This window comes from Neopsephotus bourkii, unplaced genomic scaffold, assembly GCF_033783945.1.
Source record: "Neopsephotus bourkii isolate Nb327-2 ecotype Australia unplaced genomic scaffold, CSIRO-AGI_Nbou_v1 NB_1248, whole genome shotgun sequence".
Classification (NCBI taxonomy): domain Eukaryota; kingdom Metazoa; phylum Chordata; class Aves; order Psittaciformes; family Psittacidae; genus Neopsephotus; species Neopsephotus bourkii.
The window spans coordinates 3443249-3455323 of record NW_026901733.1 but is presented as its reverse complement, the minus strand read 5'-3'; the positions used below and the strand labels follow the sequence as shown (position 1 = coordinate 3455323).

The 12075-nt window shown below is 42.1% G+C and overlaps 1 protein-coding gene across 2 annotated transcripts in view; it reads left to right on the top strand.

Annotated features, from left to right (window-relative positions):
• ZNF516 (zinc finger protein 516) overlaps window positions 1-12075 on the top strand; it is a 102712-nt gene that overhangs the window by 37602 nt on the left and 53035 nt on the right. For both annotated transcript variants that reach the window (XM_061364685.1, XM_061364686.1), the window contains exon 2: window positions 5538-7562. In XM_061364685.1, coding sequence (XP_061220669.1) covers window positions 5663-7562 — 1900 coding nt within the window. In that variant the 5' untranslated portion in view covers window positions 5538-5662. The remainder of the gene's footprint in view (window positions 1-5537; window positions 7563-12075) is intronic.

The window sequence follows — 12075 nt, the reverse complement described above, 5'->3', positions numbered from 1 at the left end:
ATTTTGGTAGGGCTGGTGCATAAATGAGGATGGCAGGATCAAATCTTTTATCAATGTGGTGGACTGTTGGCTTCCATGGGATCTGGGGTGTTCAGAAGAAGCCATGTCTCTTCACAAAGTGAGGAGGAGGGTGTGCAGGTAGAGCATGGCTAGTATGTGTGTAAGGTGGTGTCCCTGCAGCCTAGGGAGAAGACATGGAGGGGAAAAAGGTCTCTGCGATTTGGTGAGCATGAAAGCTGGTGAGACAGTTGTAAAACTTTCTGTGCCTTTCATCCACTCTTCCCCTGCACTTTGCTCTCTTCTGGCCTCTACTCTCAACATCAAAGTCTGTTGGCTCTGGGGTTACTTAAGCTTCCTCAAATCGAGAGAGATCAGTTCTCCAGGTTGCTGTTCTTTAAAAGTTACAACTTTCTCAAATTCACCTGCACATTTATGTTCCATGTCCTATCATTTCATCATCTAGAGGAAATTTCAGTAAGATACTTTTTCCACAAGATCATGCCTTACAGTATTTTCTGTGTGCTGGATTTTTTGGGGTTTTGTTTGTTTTGTTTAGTTTTTTAAAGTCATTGCTTTTGGCAAAGAACACGGTGGAGTGATTGGAGTGTATAGTCAAAGCTCTTGCAGAGTGTAAGAGCAATACTTCTCCAGTGCATTTGTTTCAGATGGGATTTGAAATACTTGCACCCAAACTGAAAGCAGTTTGTTTTAAAATAGACACTGTGCTGTTTGAATAGGTCTATGTAGCTTCCCAGATTGTATGTTCTTGCTTATTACTTACTGAAGAGTTTTCCCTTCTTGCCGTTACAGCCGTGAAAAATGATTTTTAAAGTCAGGTTTAGTTGAAGGGAAATAAAAAAAGAATGTACAGTCTTCTGTATGTTAGAACAGGAATAACTTTCTTGTATGTTTTCCTCTCATTCTGCTCTGCACAGGATATCTGTATGCAGCAAATGAATTTTCAGTTAGTTTTGCAATATGGTACCTCTTGCATTCTATTTTTCAGTTTTCTAGTGTAGTTTATTTTCAGTTTCTTCTTGCATTAATTGTTTTCCGAGAGGTGCAAAAGACCCTTAAGAGAGTCTGTCTCGCCCTGCAGGGAGTCCTCACAGCACACCCGGTCCTCTTCCAGAACATGCAGGTGGCATGTAGAGTAGTAGGTATTTTAGAGTGCTCCTGTTTTAGTTAAAATGCTGTTCCCCTGTACTTTTAATATACTAAAGACTTGCAGAAGTTGCGAGGATGGTGCAGCCATGCACTGATGCACCTGCATCCCTGCCACCGGGGATGTGCTACCATGACCTTGCTGGGGAAGCTGTGGCTGGTGCGGGGAAAGGCCTTGTGGCTCTGTGATGACAGCAGATCCCTTTGGCCAAATGTATTTTCTCTCACCCAAGAACTGTGTCTGAGTTAGTTTTTAAAACCAGAGAAGTTTTGGTATCTAAATGTTTGCACTAGAGTCAATTCTAACCAGTTCTGAGTTTAAGCTAGTAGGAAAGCTCATTTTCCTTTCTGGTGGGGACATTAAAAAAAGTTTATTTGTATTTGTCACTGTGTGAGTCAAGGCAAAGGCTGTCTGTGGGGCAAGTGGTGCAGAAACGAGCCTGAAATATTTGGCTGAGCAAAGGCATTTCTCATCATGCCACCCCTCCTTGTTTTGGGTCTTTGTATGTTTCTCTTCTACCTTGCTTTATATACCAAACCTGCATGTAAATGGTAGTGGTGTTAAGTGCCTCAGTGTATTTAATAAGGGCTGGAAATGCCCTGGATACTGGCCAGCATCCTCTTACGTGAACTGCTGATCCCTAGTTCAACAAAGCAAAGTGAATCTAGTTCGCATGCCTCTTACAACACAGTATCAGACATCCTCAAGGAGTTGTATTGCTTTTGGCATATACACGCGTTACTGTGTTTTAATGGCTGCAATGCCATTAAAACACACAAAATACATTTAAAAACAACATATTCAGTTACAGGTTGCATTCACTTGAACTTCCTTATGGTTTGCAAGTGTGCTAGTGGGGATCACTGTGCTGTGACAGTCTAGGAGAAATCTGCAGGCTGGATATGACTCTGCTATGGATTCTGTGTGACAGGATGGTGCTAAGGAACTGCAGGGTGAACTTGAACCAGACCAATGAAAGGTTACCATCTACCACCTGAAATTAGTGAGAGTTGAAATGTTTTTGTAGTAGCCTTAGGGTAGCTGAATATGGCAGTGTTGCATGTGTGCTGAAAGAGAATTATTTCAGAATACTTTCAAATTCGTAATTGTTTCAAAATACAAATATTTTTATTACCACAGTCAGTAAGAGACAGAAATAGCTGTGACAAAATTTTACTCACAGCAGAAGAGCTTGATTGGCAAGCTGATTTCTTCCATCCCGTGTGCCATCTTTGTTTAGTGGTTAATGCTAAAGTGGAAATTATTAAGCCAAAGTATTATTTTCTATTGGAAGGATTTTGCAAGTGATGTTTTTCTTATTTTGTGCATTCAGTCTCTGGAATTCGAACTTTCAAAGTTGTCTTTTCTTTTTTCCTGCTTCTTTCCGATGAACACTGGCTTTGCTGTTCTCAAAGAGCCCCTCTGAAAGCATTACTTTTAAGTGACACTTAAATGATGTAGGGAGAGTTCTAAGTTGTTCATGTATGTTTATCTCAGTCAATATGCCAGAGCCTGAGGGTGACTTCTCCACGCTGTGTAAAGCAAACTGGGATTGGGTGAACACCCTTCCTCCCCCTGGAATTTCTGTTTGTGGAAGAACAGGCTGGAATTTTTGTGAGTCTTAGATAATTCAAATCTAGGACTACTTTATTTCAGCTTTTAAAGTTAAAAATTGCACCGTGTTGGCCAAGCTAAAGTAATAAAGATTAAACAATTATCTCAGAATATTATATACATAGATATATATATTATATATAATCTGAGAATATTGTATAACACTTCCATTAAGTATTTTAGACTAATAAAATAATTTGGCAATTTTTTAACTCTGACTTTCCCCCCCTCAGGCCTAATGTAATCTAGGGCTGAGGGGAATCTCCTGTGAGTGGCTAATACCTCTCTTATAAATAATGCTTTCTTCATATCCTCATTTTCATAACTAAGTTTCATTAATGAAAATGCTATAAATAATTAAAGTGAAATATGTCAAGGCTAAGCACAGGGAAGCTGCGCCCAAGTAAACAAAGGGACTCTGAAGCTTTGGATTTATGTGTCTGAACTGCTGCGTACAGCATTCTTGTCTAAGTTTGGCTCTTAAAGCTCTTTTGAACTTTCAGACAGGAACCCTTGTAGAAAGTTGAGTTAAAGTGGGACCTACAAAAAACCCAAAAGTCACTAGTCTAAAAGTCAGCCTGCCAATAAGCAGTGTTTCTCCCTGGTGTAAACTGTAGAAAATACAGAATGTAGAAAAGATTGTATAAAATACCTGGAAAAATCTGCCTCAGAGGTTGCTGGTTTTTTTTTTTTCTGCAGTGGTGGAGAACATTAGATAAGAATCTGTAGCTTGTTCAAGTATTCTTTACTGTTGTGTTAAATGCAAGAAGTTACCCTGGTGTTGTTGTTTTTTATGATTTAATGACTTTTAGGTTAAGTCTTTGATTATAAGGCACTGTGTTACTTGGCAAGTTCAGATTACAGGGCAAATAAATAAGATGTTACACTAAATTGTTTCATACATCAATAATGCAGTGTAAACTGCACTTCTGTTTGCTGTTTGGCATGTTTGTACCTTCTGGTACAGCCACAACTTCCAGTGGCTGACATCCGTTAAATACCCAGGGAATTTCTTCTGAGGTTGCCCCTCCATTTGGTTTTTAAATGGCTAATTTCAGAGATTAATTTAGGTACTCTTGTTTATAAATTACCTGCTCATCTGGATTTCTGAATTTGGGATTTTATTTTTCTTTTTAGTCACAACAAATTAGTCATAATATGAAACTGCGTCATTCAAGGAATGAAATTGCATTTGCATCATGTCCTTTAGCTGTTGCTGTCGGCTCTCTTGAGGAAAAGGTAGTTTGGGTTTATGCCGTTGAGAACTCCTCACATGCTGAAAGGATATTAGATATTGCAGATAATCAAACCCAGAAATGTATGGTCCTGTAGCAAATAAGAGACTAGATTATCTTAACCATAATGAAGTCATTCTATAGTGTGTGGCTGATATGAGCATTGCATCAGTTTTACCTTGCTTTTTGTAAGGCTCATGCTGGTGATGTGGTTAGACTATTTATTTATTTATTTACGCATTGAAGAGATGCAGAGGTGAATACAGCTTAAAATGTGCAACTGTAGATCTGTAGCTCTTTATTTATTGAGTCACAGATGTCAGGTGATGGATGTGTGAACATACAGTCTTGTTATTGCTCTGCATATTTTTAGCTGCATTTTAAGAAGTTGATGTTTTCTTAATGTAGTAATAGATTGGTTCTTTTTGTTAGAAAATACAGTATTCTTTGATCTTAGTCATGTGGTATTTGTAGTACTTAACGAGGATAGGAAGGGGGGGAAGATTTTTTACAGTGTGGTAATTGGGAAAGAAACAATCTGTGGAGACTTACCCATTGCCTTTTGCCATATACAAGGTGGGGAATTGCTGGTGTGTTGCACCTTGCATTGCTGAGGCAGATATTGACATTGCGTTTAGTCATGATGACATACAAAAGCTTTAAAACTTTTATTATCTGTTTTGTTGATCCAAGCTGTTTCTTGTTTTGTTTGTTTGTTTATGGTTAAGATTCTGTTTCATTGTGGTGGGTGGTGCTGTGGTTTCCTGTATGTCTTGTTGACATAAATCACTGGTATTTAAGATTATTTGATACCTACGCACATCATCAGTTTCCTTTGTTAGATCGTGACTAAATGTTACACTTTGAGGGGTTTGATTTTTTTTTTTTCTTCATTGTCCATCAGGAAATAACTTCTAGTTTTCCTGAATGCTTTGTCAGGGTCTGGATTCTTGTTTTCTCTCTAACGTACTGAGCGTCCTCAGCCTCTGCGCCTGCTCTGTGCATGCCACATCGAGCAGAGCTGTCTGAGACGCAAAGTAATGCAGTTGCCAGCAGGAATATGATACTTGCTAAAGACTCTAGGAAGGCCTTTTATCTTTGGCAAGTAAATATTTTACATGAAATTACACATGATGGTAAAGCCACAGATTTAAAGCATAATAACCCGTTCAAGAAATGTTTTCCTCGTTTAAGGTATATTTTTAGCTGCTTCTGCCTGGTTTTAAAACAAAAAATGTTTTGAAAGTTTGTACTCTTTAAAAGACACTGATGTCAGTTTATGGAAGTGAATACTTGCCTTTTTTTATTGTTTATTAATGATGCTTGCCACTGAAATCTAGATTATCAGCAAAAAGAGAAGCTGCTTTTTTTTGGTGCAATAGATTGTAGCGCAGTATGCTTCTGAACGTGGGGTGTGTGATGGAAGCTTTTGAATTAAAAATATGAATAGGTTTAAATATATAGGTTTAAGAATCTGCTTACATGATTTCTCTACATTTGTGTGATTTTTGTTCTTGTTTCAGGTGATCTATGCCATCCGTTTACACAGCACACGGAAGTAAAGCGGCGCTTCAGATTCTCTTGAGCAGCTGAAAGGAGAAACATTACCCAGAGAATGAAGCAGTAAAACATATCTCTGCAGAACCGTATGATTGAAAACGCGGTCCAGCCCTCCTCTGCTGCCGGGCATGCTTTTGTCCTCCTACCCCTCTTACCTGATGTTGCAGTAGTACAGATGGATCGTAGGAGAGAGGCAGAAATGGAGCTACGGAGATCCTCCAGCCCAGGCAAGCTAAGCAAGAATGACATGGATACTGACAAGACCATGTGCCACAGCTGCTGCATCTGCGGTAAAAGTTTCCCTTTTCAGAGCTCCTTGTCGCAGCACATGAGGAAGCACACGGGTGAGAAGCCCTACAAATGCCCTTACTGTGATCACAGAGCTTCCCAAAAGGGCAACCTCAAGATCCACATCCGTAGTCACAGAACAGGCACTTTAAGTCAGGGGCATGAGGCGGAGATGGGAGAGGCGCAGCTGGGGGAGATGGGCGTTTCGGAGGGCCTTGGTGGGTGCACCAGCCCCACTAAAAGTACATCTGCCTGCAACAAGATCTTGAATGGTACTGCTCAGGTTGATAGCAGCAAGATCTTGTTGAGAAGCAGCAAGAAGGAGGTCATGGAGGTGGTTCCAGCTGAGGTGGATGGCAAGCTGACCTCTTACCAGTGCACCTTCTGCAAAAACAAATTTGAAAGGAAGAAAGACCTGGAGCAGCACCTACACCAGGTCCATAAACCATTCAAGTGCAGGTTGTGTAGCTACATGGCCCTGAGGGAAGAGATGCTCTTAAGCCATGTAGAGAAGGACCATGCTCAGGTCCCAAATGGGGGGGCCTACACTGAGAACTGCAAGAGTGAGCCGAGTGCAGGCGAGTTTCCATGTGAAGTCTGTGGTCAGGCTTTTAGTCAAACCTGGTTCCTGAAAGCTCACATGAAAAAGCACAGGGGGTCATTTGATCATGGGTGCCACATTTGTGGTAGGAGATTCAAAGAGCCCTGGTTTCTCAAAAACCATATGAAGTCACACGGCCCCAAGACTGGGAGCAAGAACAAACCAAAAAATGATTTGGAGCTCATAGCCACTATCAATAACGTGATACAGGAAGAGATGATTGTGACAGGCCTATCTCTATATGAAGTTTGCACCAAGTGTGGAAATCTGTTTACAAATATGGAAAGCCTGAAAGTGCATAATGCTGTTCACTACCGAGCACAGAGGGCCAGCACTGGGGATAAAGCTGAGGACTTAATTGATGGGAGCCTAAGCTCCTCCGTAACAAAGCAGTTTTTCTTGCAGTGTCTCAATCTAAGGCCATCTGTAGGGCTGGATAGAGTTACAAGAGAACAGCCTGGGAAAAGGGTAGCTGAGTTGGATCCTGTCAGTAGCTACCAAGCTTGGCAGCTGGCCACCAAAGGAAAAGTAGTAGAGCCCTCAGACTATGTGAAGTATGTGGGATGGGACGAGGCCCTGGCGGATGCAGATGTGACTTACGACAAGGATAAAAGAGAGTACATCCTTGTCAACCAGGAGAAACGCAAGCGAGACCAGGACTCGCCCAGCTCTTCCAGCAACCCCAAGAAGAAGAGCTGCACCAGTGGGCGCCTGGAGAAAACTGGCAGCACCCCATCGGGGGAGAGCTGCCCTCTCGCCCAGGGGGACCTGGACTACCGCCCTGCCTCACGGCAGAGCCGGCGGGCCACTCAGAACAAGTCCACCGAGTGCTTCGAGTGCGGCAAGATCTTCCGCACCTACCACCAAATGGTGCTGCACTCCCGGGTGCACCGCAAGGAGCGCAGGAGCTGCCGTGAGGGGGGGACGGCTGCCCAGCCGGACCGCTATGGCTCCAGCAGTGAGGAAGGGGACTCGGGGTCTGTCAGTGGGCCCAGTACCCCTGAATCTGCGTCCGCCCCTGAGGACTCGGTCACCTCTGGCCTGGGGGAGGAAGGGGCTGAGGAGAGCTCGGAGGAGGGAGCAGCCAACCCCTTGATAGGTAAGATTGCTTCCAGCTTTGCTCTGCATGGTGTTGCCAGTTCCTGTGCCTCCCGGTGCGGGACATGGTGATGAGCAGAGGGAGAGATGCGTGAAAGCATATGAAAGGTTTAAAGGCAGTGATGTTGAGGTCCTGTTCCCACTGAGTGCTGCTGCTTGTCTTGGCATGGTGACTTGTCGTTCCTGGCACAGGTAATAAAAGCAAGATCAGAGGATGGCTCCATAAGGTACAAGTGAATTTGTATTTTGATGAAGGACACCTGAGAAATATTTTAGTTGCCCATAGCAACGGTGTATGGGCAGCTACCCAATGTTGTAGGATAGAGTAGTGTCTTCCCTGGGTATCTTGGGGGCTGTTTTCCCCCAGTTTATGGGCACCTTGTGCACTGTTCTGCCTGTAGCATGCAGGTGTAGTAGGGGCACAGCCAGTGTGGTGCAGCCCTGAAGCATGTAAACTTAATCTCCAGCGTGAAAGGCATCTCTCTCTTCTTCTCTGCTTCACTTCCCAAATTGTGTTTATAACTCCAAAGGCTATAATTAATCTCTCTGGATTAAAGCAGTCCTTTGAGCCCAACACTACTAAATGGAACAAATTATTCTCCAAATAGCAGCAAAGTAAATATTTAAAAGAACACCATTAAGCACTTTTGTATTTTTTAATATATTTTCTTTTTGCTGTTCACCATTCTTTGTTTATAATACCTTTTTAGAAATGTGAGATTAACCATTCTTTCCTTACTAGCCTTGTCCTGCTTTTTTGTTTGTTTTCTCTTTGGCAAACAGTAATATTTTCTTCTCATTTTCATTCATTTTGTTGTGAAGCACATAGTTATCTGTAGAGTTAAACGCATTTTCAAGACCATCACAGATGAAGTAATCTTCACCATTGTGGAAGAGGGTGGGTTATTCAAGTAGCTGTGTTCTGTCAGGTTTTTATATAATGTTGTGCTTTTTCCTGGCTACAGACCCCACGGCAGCAAAGGAACACTTTCCAGAATTGTATATTGTTACATGTTTTTCATAAAGTTTTTATATATATATATATATATATATATATTACACACGCTTTTTGGTCATTGAGCTGCTTTTGTGAAAGTCCCATGGTTTTAGGACAATTAAAGTTGGAGCCAGCACTGCTTGTAAGGTGTAGAGGGAAGAGAGCGCCAGAGGATTGAAGCTGTAAAAAATTAATCCCATCTGTTTGTCCCTAAATTAACAAGAATGGTCTTAAGCTTGATTTTGCTACAGCTTGGATTAAGTCCCCAGTGGACAAATTGGGTGAGTACTAGAACAGAAATGTAAATTAAGCCAGGAACTCTTTTTTTTTTTATTTTTTTTAAATTCTTTTTTTTTTTTTTTTCCCTTTCCAGAAACCACAATTCCAAAAAGACTCAGTAAAAAGTCCCAGTGACAGGCTGACTTGCATATTTTCTCAGTGATTACTTGCCTATTTGAAAGACTCAGAATTTAGCTTTCCTATCTGCTGTTGGATTTTGGACACTTAAATGAACTTCATTATGGAAGCATACGTACTTTGTGTGAAAATCCATCAGCTGCTGCCTGAAACACCTTGGTACAGTTGACGCAAGATGTAGGGAAAAACCTGCAGCTTTGTCTACAGTTAAATACGGTTGCCATGCTTTACCAGTGTATGTACATTTATTTGCCTTATGGAAACTGCTGTGGTGGAAGAGTGTCCCTCTGGAGATGGCTAAAAACACCAGAACAGTTTTTCCATGATGTTCAAGTAGGAAAGCTGTTCTTACAGGCTCCCCATATGAAGCGCTCTTGCTAACAAGAGGAGCTGGCTCATCTCTTTGCCAGTCCTGCTTCTTACCTCAACTGAAGCTTTAAGCTCTTCTTGCAGGAGTGAAAGGTGACAGTTAAATTAACATGGCAGTTTCTCTCACAGGAATTAAGTGACTGGCTTAACCTGTGCCAGTAGCCAACACCTGGAAATGTGTTTGTCATGGTACCCAATTGGTCCCCATGTTTAACTGTAAAGAAGCAGCAAACTGATGGGCCTGGATAAAGGTGCATCTTGGAAAAGGGATGTTTTTGCATCAGTGAGCTGGGAGGGTGACAGCTGCATGTTTGATTTGCTAATGTCACAGCTAAAGAGCTAATCAAGTATTCAATTGGCTGATAAGATTATGACCAAGAGAAATGTTACCCTTGCTTATTAATAGAGCTTATTAAAAAAAATCACTGTGTCAGTGAAGTGAATGCTTTTTACAAGTGACAAAAGATTTCTGGGATTCAAAAGAAAGTTTTTTGGTGGTGGTGGTATTTTTTTTTTTTTTTTTGTTTGTTTAAAGGCATTTTCTTAAGTCAGTGTTCAAGACTTAGGTTTCTCAGTTTTCTGTTTTTGGTATGCAGATTTACTGACACTGCCCTTACATTGTTCTCTAAGGACAGGGGACCTTCTGTCCATCAGGCTGTAGGATTATTTTTACTCTTCAGGTTGCTGCTTTAACTTGAGACGCCTTCTTTCTTTCCCCCATGAACAGAAACTTAAAAGTGTGCAGAATATAGGCCAAATTCCGCCCTCATGTATGCGCCTGCTAAAATCAGGTGTTCGGTATGGTCTTGAAGCACATTTTGTCCTAGAAGTACTGCAGTTTGCTATCCTCCACTGCGGCTTTTCATAGTCACTCTTGGAGGTGAAGCTTTTCCACCAACAGCTATGCTCCAGCCCTACAGACAGCATCATTTCCCAGTGGAGGTGGGCAAGTGGTGCTCTCAGTTCCTCTTCCTGGCATGCCTTCTGTGGTGGAATTTTTACTCGGGGTACGGTGAGGAAAATCTTGGGCTACTCATAAGGTTATATAGCAACTGTATTACTTTTTTACTTTCACGTCTTTACTGGTTTTCTCCCCTTTGACACATTACTGTGTTATCCTGGTTCAGAAAAGGGCTTTGAGACTGCCAAGTGCTGAACGTTGCGGCCTTGACTGGGCTGAAGGTTTTTCTTTGTGTGGTTAATTCTTAATCAGCTGAGTAGTCCTGTTGACACACAGTCTTGCAATGGGGGAGCTGTCAATGCACCTCTGTGGTCACGTAGAGCCAAGAGATGTTGAGGCTGAGAAGTACTGGTAGGGCTTACTGGGAAAGAGCAAGAATTGCACCTTGCATGTGAAATGGGGTTGAGAGCCTTCAGGGTAGGCACTTCTTTGTTCTTAACACATCAGTAATTTGCTGTCTACATAGACTAACGTAATGATTTCTCAGGCACTGGGATAATGTTTGCAAACCCAGTTTATCAGCTGTCAGGGGGTAAGCTAGCTGGTTACGAAGTGCTTTCCGTCTTGTTGGATGGAGGGTAAAAATTAGGTTTCTGGAGTTACACATGGTGTACCATGTGATACCTGTAATACTTTGTATATATGCAATGGGGTATATGTGCTTTGTGTGACAGCTACATGGGAAGAGATGGCCCAGAGCACATTCACTCCATTAGGAGCAGCCTGAATATTTTTGAGGCCTTCCTACCCCGTATGAGTCTTTGTTTTTATTTGGCATTCCAGCCACTAGCAAACTGTACCTGAATTTCCACTGAGTTGCATCCAGGCTGTTTGAACCGCTTATGAGTTGTTGCACAGCACTTCTCCAGTTTGAGGCTTTTGTTTGTCTGTGATTTTCATTTTTAACTAAACCCCAGAGCTATGGCTGAGGGAGTAGAGGGGGATTATGTATGTGCTGATAAAAGTGGAAAGGAAAATACTCTGTCTTTCTAATCTTCCATCTTCTCAACTAAAATATAAGTTTTGGTATGCCAAATAAATAATTCAGCCTGTGTGCGTTTGGTGGTGTTTTTAAGGCTCAGTGTGGGCCCCCTCATTGTCATGGTGTGCTTAGCAGTGAAGGTGTTGCATGCAGTGTGTTACGTTAGGCACTATGAACGATTTCAGTCCTGAAATGAAGAAGCAAATTCAGTTTTTGAGGCTGTGACTGCTGCTGACAAGTGGGAAGATGAAGAAAACAAATACTGCTTGGTGCTTGGCAAACACGTAGTAAAAGCACAGGCCTGTGATACCCCAGCCAGTAAAGGAATGCCGTAAAGGTACTTCTTTTTGCATGTAAGTGCCAGACTGGGCAGGAAGTAAGTGTTAAAAGTAATCTGGGGAGGGGAAAAAAAAAGAGGAGTTTTATATAGGAATAAAAGAGGAATGCTGCTTCCAGCCTGACCTTGTCAGGGAAGGATGGCAGGTAGAGAGGGTGTTGCTCCTTGGAATGCTGCATCCAGTGGAAACAGTCATAACCATTTTATTTCTTTCATCTCCCTGCATCTTCTCTCCCTTTTCTTCTTCCTTTTTATTTCCTGTCAGACTCCTCTGGATTTTTGAAATGCTTTAATGAGGGACTGATTCACCCTTACTCAACACATGTTGTTTTTATTACACTGGCTAATGCGGGAAGGGGCTGATTGCAAGTGAGAGCTGTTGCGCTAGGCCCTGTACCAACACTGCTTCAGGCCCAAGGAGCTCGTAGGCTGACTAGATGAGGGGGACACA